The sequence below is a fragment of the Monodelphis domestica genome, chromosome 2 (assembly GCF_027887165.1).
Source record: "Monodelphis domestica isolate mMonDom1 chromosome 2, mMonDom1.pri, whole genome shotgun sequence".
Lineage (NCBI taxonomy): Eukaryota > Metazoa > Chordata > Mammalia > Didelphimorphia > Didelphidae > Monodelphis > Monodelphis domestica.
In genome coordinates, this window is record NC_077228.1 from 139,387,217 (window position 1) to 139,401,613 (window position 14,397).

At 31.6% G+C, this 14,397-nt stretch overlaps 1 protein-coding gene across 7 annotated transcripts in view; it reads left to right on the forward strand.

Moving 5' to 3' along the window:
* Positions 1-14,397, forward strand: part of AHCTF1 (AT-hook containing transcription factor 1) — a 110,543-nt gene that overhangs the window by 78,091 nt on the left and 18,055 nt on the right. For all 7 annotated transcript variants that reach the window (XR_008916235.1, XM_056816047.1, XM_056816046.1 and 4 more), the window contains 3 exons: positions 6,710-6,902; positions 8,686-8,886; positions 13,079-13,499. Coding sequence is in view for 6 of the 7 variants with exons in the window: in XM_056816047.1 (XP_056672025.1) it covers positions 6,710-6,902; positions 8,686-8,886; positions 13,079-13,499 (815 nt within the window). In the remaining variant the exon portion in view is untranslated. The remainder of the gene's footprint in view (positions 1-6,709; positions 6,903-8,685; positions 8,887-13,078; positions 13,500-14,397) is intronic.

A 14,397-nucleotide genomic window follows, 5' to 3' on the forward strand; every position in this document is an offset into this window, starting at 1 on the left:
TTAGATGTTTTTAATCAGTGACATAAAATTTGTAGATGAAGAGATGGCACATGTTGAATGACAATACAGAACAAAGGAATCGCATTTACTTAGAGTAGTTACTATAATCATTCCTTATCAATGGGAAAGGATGCCTATCCTAGAGTGTCCCGTGTATGTGTGGTTAAGCCTGTACTGTATTGGCCTTGGTGATTGCTTATCAAATTTGTAGGTGACACTCAGCAAGGGAGAGATAGCACACATTGTCTGACAGTAAGAATCTTGGCAAATTAGAACATAGGTATAAGATTAGGGTAGATATGAGAGAGTCTCCATTTGTCTGGGGGGGAAATTGAGAGTTATAGAGGCTCAGTATGAGTAAATTCTAATAAAGTAACCAAAAAAATTAATGTGATCTTAATCTGCATCAAAAAATACTTATTTACAAGACTTTGTAGATAATAGAACTGTTGTTTTTAGTAAGGACAATAAGAAGATGTAGTATATCAAGAGGACAAGTTGGTGAGCAACCTTGATACTATGCCATGTGAGTGAATATTTTTAGTCTGGCGAAGTGACTTAGTTGGAAACATAGCTGTATTTTAAAGCTTTCTTGTGAAAGTGGACTTTGATTTGTTTTGCTTTTCTTCAAAGAATTTTGAGGTTTAGATAAGCAAGTTGAACAGAGACCTTTTAAGAAGTTGTGGTTCCTCCCTCTCTGGAGGTCTTAACACAGATATTGAATGACCATTTGTTAGGTATATAGTAAAAGGAATATTTATTCATATTTGATTTGTCCACGTGGTCTAAAGTCTCCAAAATTAGAGATCCTATAATTCTGTAAATTTATGCCTCATTTTACTGTTCTATGAACAGTTAAGGATCCCCTATCCTCAATAGTACAGGAGATAAACTTCTGTCTTCAACATGCCAGTGACCATTTTCTGCTTATTCTCAAAGGACTCAAATATCTTTTGTTTGATTTTGTTTCTATCTTCAAGAATTTTCTAAAGATTTTGTGATCTAAATTTGTAATGCGTTCAGCCTTCTCAATGATAAATTCAGTATTTTTATTAGAAATAGTTATTTAAACTCTGAATATACAAGACAGATTAGATTGAGTGATGTATATTTAATTCAAGTATTCCTTTTATAGAATGCACTTAGATGTGCATATATTCTGCCAAACTTTCAAAGATTGATTTTATTTTTTCTTTTTTTAGGTTTAGTTAAGTTGTTTCCCTTTAATGAGCTTCATAAGAAGGTAATTTTAAGTGGAAGTCATTTGTATTATTATTGGCATCCATTTATTTTCCCATTAATAGAACCAATTTTTTTTAAACCACCTTTTTCACATCTACAGTTAATTGCTTCCATTTGGCAATAATCAAGTTCCCTATAGATGTATTTGTGAACCTGTTTGAGTCACATCAATCTTTTATTTTTGGTTCTAGACTTTGTTCACTCAAAAGTCTTTGTTGGACCACTGCCAAATTAAAAGTCCCCATTTTATGTGAACGGATTTTAAGTTTAATTTAACAGGATCCAAGTTGAGGATGGTAATCATTTTTTTTTCAAAATTTCACCATTGTTGGGGACTCTCATCAGTAGTTTTTGCTATTTTTTAACTTAATATTTTTAGTTATACCACAAACTTTTTTTAAATTTGAACTTTACTATGGAGATAGAACATTCATTTGGTATCATGTAGATCCTTAAGATCTCCATTTTTCACCTTTTTATACTTTTTATTACTTCCAACATTCTGGGGAAATGTTCATATTTTATAAGAGATCTATTCCTGGGTGAATTGTGTTGCATAATTCAGTGTAACACTTCTCTTTTCCTTATTTTAGTGACAGAAAGCGTGTGTGAGAAGTGTGATTTGAACTAATTACCCAAAGAATGCACTACTTTAAATGATTCTCCTATATATAATTTTTGTGTATAAGCATTCTTTTTTTTAAAAATGGCAACAGTGTTCCTTCCTGCTGTGTTGATGGAAAAGTGAGTTCTGGTCATTTTCTACTGACTTTATTATAAAATTAAAGAAGAAATGGGGGTGGGGGGGCTTATCCCTAAACATACTGAAAAGCATAGACAGATATGTCAAATCTTAAAAGGAAAATAGTAACTTTCTCATCATTATCAACAAAACATGTTTTAAATCCTACCACTGTTAATAAGTACTTTCTAATAAGACAAATATCTAACTCTTAATAACAGAATAACCCAATATTAAATATTAAGAATATGAATACAAATTTTCCTATCTTATCCAACATTGAGGGAGGAAGTAGAACAGTATACTGTTCCCTTACCCTATGGGGAATTAGTACCTCTATAGATTAAAAGTGCAAAAACAGCATGTATTCTCAGTGTAGGGTTTTTTTGGTTTGTTTGTTTTTTAATTTTTAACCCTTACCTTCTTCCTTAGAACTAGAGAGTGGGGGTAAGTGATCAGGATCACATAGTTCATAAGTATCTGAGGTCAGATTTGAACCCAGGACCTCTCAGCTCTGGGCATGGTTCTCAATCCACTGAGCCACCTAGCTGCTTCCCAGCATAGCTTTTTTAAGTAAAAAATATTACTAAATTACTGAGAACACTAGGAAACTTAAACAAACAAACAAAACTAATGATTTCCAAACTAGACGTTTTTGTATCTCCAGTGCTTTAAATTGATGAAAACCTGGTTTAGGTCAATGTCACAATAAAATATAAATCTATTATAAGTCATAAATGATACTTAATAGGCACTTAATAAATTTTATTAACTAGCTGACTTAAAATTGAATGAATAAGAGTTAGAGACTACATTACTTGGGTGAGTTCAAAATCTACCAAGATACCTATCCTTTCATGTTAAGCTTCTGAGGTTGATCCTGGGCTTTGTTCTTCTTTGAAGAAGCCTTTGGTCTATAATACGTTACTGGATACCCAACTTTTCAAACATTTTCAACTTTTAAAGTAATGTTGTTTATGTTCTGCTTTTACTTGATTTATTTCAATAGTACATTTTCCACATGTTTCTCCTAATTCCTCATATTTTTAAAAAACATATTCATGTCTACTTTTTTCAAAAGAACAGGTTAGAATATTTTTTGGTTTTGTTTTATTTCTTGAACCTGACTTATATAGTCTTAGAAAGTTACCCAGAGTACAGAAGAGATTAAAATGAATTACTCATGGTCCTACAGATGCTATATATGTTTGAAGCCAGACTGGACAGTAGGAATTCCCATTTCCAAAGCTGGACTTCTTTTTACTATTTCAACCTACCTCTTCATTTTGGTATATATAAGGTTTTCTTCTCAGCCCATTGGAGGGGATATGTGCAAAATCATGGTATTGCTGAGTGTGAATGCTTGAGTGATTTGCCTAATAACAAATTGTTTTACAGAACAATTAATTCTAGTCTTACATACGACATTAACTACTTCTATCATTTTTCATTCTGCCATTTTGTTAGTGTTTTTTTATTTGCATTTGATTTATTATTAATGAGTTATAGCATTTTTTTCTCCATTTTCCAACTCTTTCTGACAACTCTTCATGTTCTCAGATTACTTATTTTGGGGAAACCACTCTTTGTCTTTAACACATTTGTATCAGTTTCCCATATATTTTGGATAGAAATTTGAGGTTGATCAATTTCCCTTTCTAGTAAGAGGAAAATCCTCCTTACTGGTGCAAGTTTTTGATAACCTTCTCTCCAAGTTATTGATTTCCCCCAATTATATATATGTTCTTTAGTTTAAGTTTCTTGACAATTCTGTGCTGCTGCTGCTTATTGGCTGTGTCATCTTATTGGCACTTATACCCAGTATAACAGCAGGTGATGAATCCCAGTCTCTTTTGAAGAGGCCCTTTCTGCCAGTGCTTTTCCTCCTGCTAATCTTTCTCATTATCTGCCTCACTGTTGTTGTTCAGTTCTTTTAGTCATGTCTATGATTCTTCATGACTTCATTTGGGGTTTTCTTGGCAGTTCCTTCTCCAATTTTTTTTTAATATAAGAAACATTGGTAAACAGGATCAAGTGACTTTCCCAGGGTCACTAGCTAGTATTAGCTAGTAAGTTTCTGTGACTAAATTTGAACTCAAGAAGTGGGAACCTTCCTTATAACTCTGGACAGGTACTCCATCCACTGCCCCCTTAGGAGCTAGTGTCCTAAATTTATTGATCTCCAGCCATTGAACTGCTCCACATGAGGGCATGAACACACTTTGGAAAGGAGCCTTCTTTTTACGTATGGCCTGAGGGAACCTCTACATTTATATCATTGTGGCACTGAACTGATCCAAATCAATTTTTATCAAACTCTTTTCCGTTTCCTCAATCTTCTGTCCCATAGTGTTTTATTAGTTTTAACACTAGACTGCTATGTACTATACCTTCTGGATCTTGTTTATCTTATTGGTACTGATGAGTCATCTTAATGTGCTATTATTTTACCGTATGCTTATTTTTTTAATCTAGTGCCAACGAGTTTAGCTAATAACTGCTTTATAATATATTGTGCTCCCTTCCTTAAAAGACATTTTGTCTTTCTTTTTATATTCTAGGACATAAACATACATTTAATTGTTTAGTTCTAGAAGTATCCTCTCATTAATGTGGCATGTGGAAAATGATTTTATAACTTTCGTTTGTTTGGCATTTTCAGTATAAATGTTAATTGGTTTATAACCCAGGTAGGAATAGTATCTCTTTATAGGTGATAATTGATTATAAGAGTAAATAAACTCAGAGGATGGATAATAGGATGAAAATACAATTTTGGACTTGTGTGGTTCAAAATTTTGATATGTTAGCTTTAATGTTTGTGATAATTTATCAATTTCATCTTAAAACAGCCTGTCAGATATTTTTATATTGTAATAATTGTATGTAGTTCTTGTGCATGGCTGAGTATTTAGAAGGAAGAGTTTCTTGGCTAACTTTAAATGATGATTGGTTATTCTAAAGTGTTATATTTGAAGAAATTTTTCTTTGCTTTTTCAAAATATTCCCTCTTTTCCTAGAGTATTTCATCTTAAGCTGTCTGATATTTTAAATGTAAATTATATATGTATAATAGTTTTGAATTACCTAACCAAAACTGAATTAGTCATTGTTGTTAAGAAGCTTCTACTTTCTCAACTCCAAGTCAATAAATGCTTAATAATTAACTCTTCTTTCCAAATGATCTTTTAAAAACTTTTCATGAAAGGTGACTTAAGATTACTTTCATAACTGTCATAGTGCCTTTCAATGAAGTGAGATAGTGCTTCATATTTTATTGTGTCAGTTTTTTTTTTAATGACATATGCTATTGTACTCTTTAGGGGACAGAGTTATTACTCAGTAAATTCCTAATGTTTCTCAGAGAAATAATGACCAAGAACTTAGATAAGATTAGAATAGTCTAATTCTATCTATAGATATAGTCTCCCGCATCATTTTTAATTAAATGTGATTTGTTTTTCTTGTAAGAAAATCCCTCATATAGGAGGCAGTCTTGAAAAATACTGACATTGTTATGTCAAGTCCTAGGGGAAAAACATAGATCATATTAATTCCCAAGAAAGACAAATGAGATCTATAACTGTGACCCATCTGCTAAATTTATCATCTTTATGCTTGATCTACTTGTATGTTAAGGATATCCTTGATGAAACAATAGGAAGGTTATTTCTAGCCTTTTTCAAAACAGTTGTTTACAACACATCTCTTTGTTTCAGACAAAGGTTTACCTGAAAAATGCTGATTTCCATTTCACACCCTCCCTTAATGCAGGACATAATTAGGATTAATGTAGTAAAAATCACAGTAATAGCAAAGTTATATATCTACTTCAATACAAACTACTCAAATTTATGATTAAGAATCATAATTTTATATATAACAATCCCATTTGCTTAGCCCTTGCCTTTCTGTCTTAGAGTTGTTATTCTTATTAAGACAAATTATTTTTTCTAAATAAGAAAATATATGCTTGATCACAGAAAGAGCATATAAATAGTTTTCTATAGTAAACATAAATTTATTAATAATGGTTTTAAGATTCTCTGCCTCATTAATCAAAGAAATGCAGATAAAAGTAATTCTGAGTTACCCTTTGGTTAGTCTTAAAATTAGGGGAAATGATTAAAAGCTGTTGAAACTATCAAATTTCTTTAGAAATAGATTTACCCATTTATTACTGGTGGAATTGAGAACTAATTAGAAATCAATCATGTAGTTTAATTCCCATTGTTGGGAAAATACCTAGAGAATGCTATGCCCCCTGGTCTCCAACCCCCCCTCTACCTCCCCCCCAACAAAAGGAAAAGAAAGCTAGCCCTTCAGAGATTTTTATACCAGGTTTTTTTTTTTTCTTTCTGAGATAGAGAAATGCTTAGTCATAAGTAAATAATTGTACATTAATGGAATGGAATTTTAGTGAAATAAAGACTGAGTATGAGGAAAATACAAAGATAGCTATGAAATAATGCAAAGTGAAAAAGACAAATAGAAGAACACAGTGTATGTTAATCAAATTAAGAGAGAAATTGAATGAGAATGAATGGACCAAGAATGATAATGGAAACTTAAAAGAAGTGACTAATTATGGCATTTTATACATCAAAATTAAATTTATTTAAATGTAATGTAATTGGTTATGCTACATTATGTCTGATAATTTTCTAATTATTAACAAACTAATTAACTTGAGTTGTCGTTTTATACTTATTTTTGTTTGTGTAGACTATTGGATTTGGTTGTTCGTCCTATTCCTCAAGCCTCTCCAAATTTGGAATATAATCAAGTCACACCAGCAAGAGCAATGGTATATATAACATCTAATTCATTGCCATCAACAGCACAGCTCACAGGTTTCCCTGATAACATTACCAGGGCCTCTGAATTAAATTTGCTCGAAACCCCTCTTGTGGTGAAGGTGAGTAGAAACACACTACCCATTTAACTCTACAGCTTGAAAGCCTAAGGAAAATGTCTGCTGCCTTTGCTTCTAAATAAGATTGTGAATATTTGTAAATTGGTTCATTCAGTCATTTCTTTCTCTTTTTTTTTAACTCTTTATTTTCTGTCTTAGTAGCAAGCCTAAGTGAATTCACTCTGCCACTTAACTTCTTATTCTGATATTTCTTAGCTGAAGGATTCATCTTCCTGAGTTCAAAACCTCAGACACTTACTAGCTGTGTGACCCTGGGCAAGTCACTTACCCCTATTTGCCATAGTTCCTCATTTATAAAATGAGTTTGAGGGAAAGAGCTCTTCCTCTTAGGGGGCTGTTGTAATAATCAAAGATAAAGAGTAAGGAAGAATTGAATTAAAGTGGTAGCTGTGTGAGGAAAGAGAAGGATTCAAATTCAAGAGATCCTGTAGAGGTGGAAATGGCAGTTTGGCAAGAGATTGGATATGTAGATTAAGGGAGAGTAAGGAGTTTAGGATAATGCCAAAATTATTAGCTTGGGAGACTAGAAGAAGAGTGATGCCTTCAATAGAATTTGAGAAGTTGGAAGAGCAAAGGATGGATTCTCTACCAGTTTTCTAAAATTATGGTACTAACAATTAATAAGCATTATTATAATACTATAATAATTATTATTATTATATGTCTACTATATGCCATTGTATTAAGTATGTTGTATTAGGCCTTTATAAATACTAGCAGAAATTTTTATTTTATTTTTTATAAAATTGGACTTTTTTTTTGTTTCCTAAATTTTATTAGAATACCTCAATTTTTAAGGCATTCATTTTTCTTTTTTATTTGAACTTTTATGTGATGTTTAAAAATTATTAATGATCTCTTACCCTGCTCAGTTTTATTACAGTGACTTTAATTCATCTTTACATGAAATAAGTAAGCATTGGTACACCAAAATGGTCAGTGGAATTGTGGACAAGAAAATGCTGCACTATAAAGCACCATTTTAAAAAACCCAGTTTTTATGTCTCTTGGGAGATTTTCTCTTTCGAGTCAAATTCTCCTAGAATAAGTCTTGGTCTCTGACTTCAAAAAGCTTATTTTAATTTTAGTTTGGAGATACTCCTAATTTATTCTCAAAAGTACAATCATTTTACCTATTCTGTTTATTAGATAGTTTAAAGGGAAGGAAATTAAGTGTAGGCTATTATGCTATAAATGCTTAAATTTTATATAAACTAAGGTTAAAGATTTAATAATCCTTGAAAGTCTTACTTAAATTTTGTTAAATATTTTTAGGTGTTTTTTTTTTAATCAAACCTTATTAATTCATAATTATTTAAATTTTTGTTTGTTTGTTTTTGGTTAGGACCACACCTGAAGTTTATCTTTTGTACCATGCAGAGTTTGCCAAATTACTTAATACTTTAAAGATGATTATAGGAAGAATGTTTTAAAATGCTATAGGAAATAAATTATTTTCATGTATTTTAGAAGTACTTTTTTTTTAAAGAGTATATATTATAAATTATATGTATTATAATTTTTATTCAGTACAACAATTCTTTAAGGAAATTTAGGCAGTAATTTGTTTACCTAGTTCAAATTATCCTAGTACTAACAACAACAATAAGAATAGGTACTTAAAGGTAACACAATTTTTCTAAAACATTCTAAGATTAAAACTTTTTGACTGATTTTTTTAAAAAATTGAAAATTTGAATTCAAACAAACCACCTTCAGATTAAATGCATTTCAAAGTAAAATTCCATTCATTCCTTTTTTATAGCGAGCTAAAGCATTGGCCACATCTATTGCCACTTCTGGATATCCTGAGTTCACTCCTCATTCCATACTAAGGTCCAGTCTTCGTACACCATTAGCATCACCCTCTGGGTCACCTGGAAGATCTGTTACCCCTCCCCCACGTCCAAAAGAAACTAGAATCTCCTTCATGGAAGAAGATGTAACAACAAAATGGAATACTGGAGTAAGTTTGGTGGCTTATGTTCTTTTAATGCATTGCATTTTATATAGTTTTCCTCATAACTGTAAAGCAGGTAAAGTAAATATTATTGTGACTTTATAGATAAGGAAACTGCTCAGAAAAATGAAATAATTGTCCTAATATTATAGCTTAAATGTGCAGGAGCTAGGTAGAAGTAGAACCAAGCCAAATTAAGTGTTCTTTCCAGTATATTCTGATTGGAACAAAAAATGGAAATATAATGACTTGTCCTTCCTTTCTTACTAACCTGTTGAAGTTATAGCAGTGGTATACACCACTATATACAATATAGTGGATTATTGCTACCTTTACATGCAGTCTTTAATAAAATCTAAAAGGAGATCATAAAGATGATCCAAACCAACTTGCAAATGCAGAAACTCCAGCCTGATTAGGTTAAGTGATTTGACCAAGGCAGCAGAACTAGTAACAAAGTCAAAACTATAGAACACAAGTCCATTGCACCTCCAACTCAGTTGTCTGTTTGAAACAATAATTTCCCCCCCTTAATTATTTTGTTTTCTATAAAAAATGGCTGAGGAAATTAATTTTGTCATATATTGAGACAAATACTTGCTTTTCAATGGTACCAGGTCAGAAAATATAATTTATTTTGGAATTCTAGGCACACTCAAAGTAATTCTAGTTTTGATCACTTAGTTTCCTTATCTTTAAAGTAAGGGAATTGAACTGGATAGTTTTAATACATGACCCTGTTATGATCAGTTTGGTTATTTTATGTAACAGACATAGAAGATACAGTGTGATAGAGCTATGCCATTTGCTAAATCTAGCCTGAGTTTTGTTTTCCTCATCTAAATGAAAATGCTTGACATTAAGTGAAAGAGTTGTGTTAGATAATTTTGTATCACACTTCTATCTAACTATGTCAATATCAGAAATAAAACCAAATTCTAACTCAAAACTTTTTCCAATCAAATAAAATTTAAATCAATCTATGAAATCCTTGTCATACCATTCCTGTTACATTATCTCTTAATTTGTCATCACATTTTTCATTAAAAATTTGTTTTGATTTGCTTCTGTATATATTGAAACATTGTCATCTTCTTAATGTAAATTTCATTAGGATAATCCTGGAAAGCCTGAAAACAATACTTTTCAAAATGAGAAATAGTTAAACTAAAGCAAATCAAAATGAAAATAATTGCTGCATAGGGGAAATTTAGCACCTTTTAAATTTCATTACTGTTAGATCTGTACAAAAGTGGAGTGGGCTCTCAGGAAATAAAGTGTTTCTCTTCTCTAGAGGTCTCAAATCAGGGTTGTTGTTCAGATATCATAGTAGGAAGTTTTGTTTAGCTTTGGGTTGAGGTAGAGAACTTAATGAGATCCCTTACAGTTCTTATATTCTGTGACTGATAAAGTTAGTCTTAGTCATGAAATTGTATAATAGGAATGTTTGTTATTCAGTGGAGTAAAAGACCTGATATATAAAACATAGAGAAACTGACCTAAGAAACTGAATGTTTGAATTTAGTAGAGGAATATAAGCCTATTTCATGTGCCTTGAGCTATCAAATTGACTACCTTCCTATTCTTCTGCTGCTTAGAATTGACCTCAAGAATGAATTTTTTAAAGAAAGAATTTTTTACAAAATTTAGACTTGGGTTTTCAATGGTGTTGGAACTTTTAATGTAGAGTCCCATTACTTAGATAGGCATTTCAACTGTAATCTTACTTTAGAGAGTTGCTTGGGCATTGAGATCTAGCAACCCAAAACTATTTCAGAGAAAGGATTTTAATTCGTATTCTTTCTTGTTGGCTCTGAGAACAACCTGCCCCTTACTGTATCATATTGCTTAGATACATGTCCTTTAAAAATTTACAAAGTGCTTTACATAAAATTTCATTTGAAATTCATAACATTCATGCAAAGTAATATTTTTATCTTCAATTCACAAATGACCACTAAAATTCAGTTAAAGTTGTCTTGGTTATGCTAACCAATGTCAGAAGTAGGATTTAATATCTACTATGCAGCTCTCTCAGAAACTTTGGAATAGAACTTGGTTTCTTGGCTATGCTCCTATAAGGAAAAGTTTTGCATTTAGGGCCATATATACATACAGAGAAAAGATGAATTTCACATTATCACATGCTTTTTACATGATAATTTATTGGGAATTAAGTTGGCATTTCATTGGCTTAGAGAACTCCCAGATGAGAAAACTCCTTTCCATTTCAGGTCATCATCTTAAAGATTTCCTAGGGTACTAAGAGGCTAAATGAATTCAGGTTCACACTGTCAGAATGTGTCAAAGATTCTAGCACTCTTATCTACTAAACCATACTGCCTCTCAATAGTTGTTTGTCTTTCTAAAAAAATCTTTATATATAATATCAAAGTGGTGTCCCCCTTTTCCCTTCCCTACCCTCCAATAGCTATCTTATGTAACAAATACTTTTTTTTTTAACCTTCCATCTTGGAGTTAATACTGTGTATTGGCTCCAAGGCAGAAGAGTGGTAAGGGCTAGGCAATGGGGGTCAAGTGACTTGCCTAGGGTCACACAGCTAGGAAGTGTCTGAGGCCAGATTTGAACACAGGACCTCCTGTCTCTAGGCCTGACTCTCAATCCACTGAGCTACCCAGCTGCCCCCAATAATTTTTTTTAAAAGGGAAAAATCAGAGTAACTGAGCAATACATCAGAAAGTGAAAATATAAAGCAAACTGCCACATTCTTGTACTTCCCCTACTTTTGTGGTAGGTTCAAAATGTCTCCTATCTCTTTTTCTTTTTCTTTTTTTTCTCTTTCTTTTCTTTTTTCTTTTTTTGAGCTATACTTATTCTTCATAATTTGCAACATTTACTTTTTTGTGTGGTGCTTTTTGCTTATTCTGTCTTCAATTTGGACTTTAGCTGATCCTTGAATCTTTTCTTTGGTCGACCTTGTTTCCTGAGTCCAGCTGACAGTTCACCATAGAATACCTGTCTTGGTATTCGCTGTGGGTCCATGCGGATGATGTGTCCAGACCATTGTAGCTGGACTAGACTAGACTAGTAGTCATGTTTATATTGGAGTCTTTTTGGCTTCACTTCTCAATAGTTCATGCAGATTTTCCGTCCTTTGCCTAATCATGGTTTTCACACAGTGATGCTGCATTATATTTATATTTATATTTATGTATGATTTGTTTAGCCATTTCCCCAATTGATAGGCATGTTCTTGTTTCCAATTCTTTGCTATCATTAAAAAGTGCTGTTGTAAATAATTTGAGTGTCTATGGGAACTTCCTTGACTGTTTCAATGACTTCCATGTAGTATAAGCCTAGTACTGGATCTCTGGGTTAAAGGTTATGGACATTTTATTTTCATAATTAAAAATGGAATTTCCAAAAATAGTTCACTATGACCATCTCCATCTTTTATTGTCTTTGGCAGTCTGAAGGTGTTAAGGATTGTTTTAACTTTAATGTCTCTTATTAGTGGCCTGAAATCACTGTTTTATATGACTTAATAATTTTTTTATAGCCTTTGACCACTTCTCTAGTGGAGAATTTTTTTTCTCTCTCTTTAATATTATTCTATATACACCTAACATTTATTCTCATGCAACAGCTTCCCTTCGTATCCTTGGTATATTAATTTTGATTGTATAGAAAATTTTCAGTTTAAGTATTTTAAAAACCATATTCATACTCTTAAATTTTCTCCAACATGTCTCAAAACAGCAGCCAATAGAAAGATTTCCCTATAGATGGTACTGTTTATCTTTTCTACATATACCCAGGAAGTTAATAATTTACATTTATATTATGGAATAATTATCCCCAGAACTCTTTCAGTGGTTATCTTTCTAAATTAAAGATCTCTCACTTCTAATTTCTTTAATAGTTTCCATTGCAGTATGATTTCAAGAATACTATAAAGCCTACCTATCCAAAAATATCCTCTCATTTTTTTGAAATTGCCAATATTAAAATTACTCTCTTAAGTTTATAAATCATTGCTTCTTTAAAGATGCCTAAATGCAAGTGTGCAGCTATATTACTTGTGAAAGGAGATGAAAGGTATAATGGTAGGCAAAGTATGGAATATTGGGTTTTTACTGAAAAGGGAACTACCGTACAATTTTATCTAATTTTAGGCGTGATTATAATTAATTTTACTTGAAAATTTAACTCCTTTTAAAATTTTTTATTTAAAAGGTTACAGAAGAAAGTAAAGCAAAATTAATTGTATCCTCGCCTTTACATAAATGTGGAGTTCATTCAGAGAATGTGTGGCCGAAGAGCAAAAATAAGACTTCACCTTTGGTCTCTAGTGGTGGAAAAGAGGAGCATGAAGAAGCAATTGAATTAGCACAGAATGCACCTACCGAAAACACAGAGAAATTAGAAGTGACTAAAGAGAACAGCAGTATTTCTGTTAAATTAGCCCAAACTACCTTAGAGGATGAGGATACTCCATTGCCAGATGACTTTGAAGATGAAGATGATGTTATTTTCATTTTTTCCAAGCCAGCAGATACTTCAGCTAACTTAAATGGTAATTTAGAAGAGCAAAAGGAGGATGGCAAAGAAGATATTGAGCCAAAAGTAATATCTACAGACACAGAACAGCAAATCAGTATGTTTTTTGTTTGTTTTTCAAATTTTGTATATTATTATATAATACCTAACATAGAAATTATAGAGTACTTGCCCATTATGCTTAGGTCCTAAAGAAAGCATTATGAATAATAAATATAATACTAATGGATTTGGGGAAATTTTTTGTTATCATTTTCTAAAGAACTTGATGATGGACCTCACAGCACCTTGTATACAATTCAACATAATATTTATTAGATCTACAATTCTAACATGACTAATTATATAGTGTTATTTATTTATATATATATATATATAATATGTGTAGCCATCTATATTAACCTCACAAGTAGATTATAAACAGCAAATTAGAAATTAAAAAGGAGCTATTGGAAGCAACAGGAAATAATAGTTCCATGTTATTACCTGACAGTAAAGGAAAAGACAGGAAAAAAATGAAAAGAATAACTTAAAAATTAAAGTCTACTGGTTTTTAATTTGAAAGATCAGTCTTCCACACTTTATTGTAGCTCTAATTATAGCAAGATACTGGAAAGGTTAAATAATAGTATTCATTTAATTTTTTTTAATTAGGCAATGAAGTATATATTTTAGAAAGATCATCCTTTTTGTTTAAAGAAAAAGGACTCTAGTATTTTAGAAAATGATGCCAGATCATTGAGATGATGAGGTATTGTTATTATCATTTTAAATTATTTTTCTTTTTTATTTAATAAAATCACAAATGGCTATTACTGGGAAAGGACCTTTCCTATCATATAGTTTAACTAGTTCACCTTAAAAATGAGGAAACTGGAGTAAAAAAAATTATATGATTTGTTCAGAGTTTTAGCTGTCTAGGAACAGATGCCGGACCATGATCAATGCTTCCTAATTTCTACTCCCTTTCTCTTTGACTCTTAACATATTGTCTC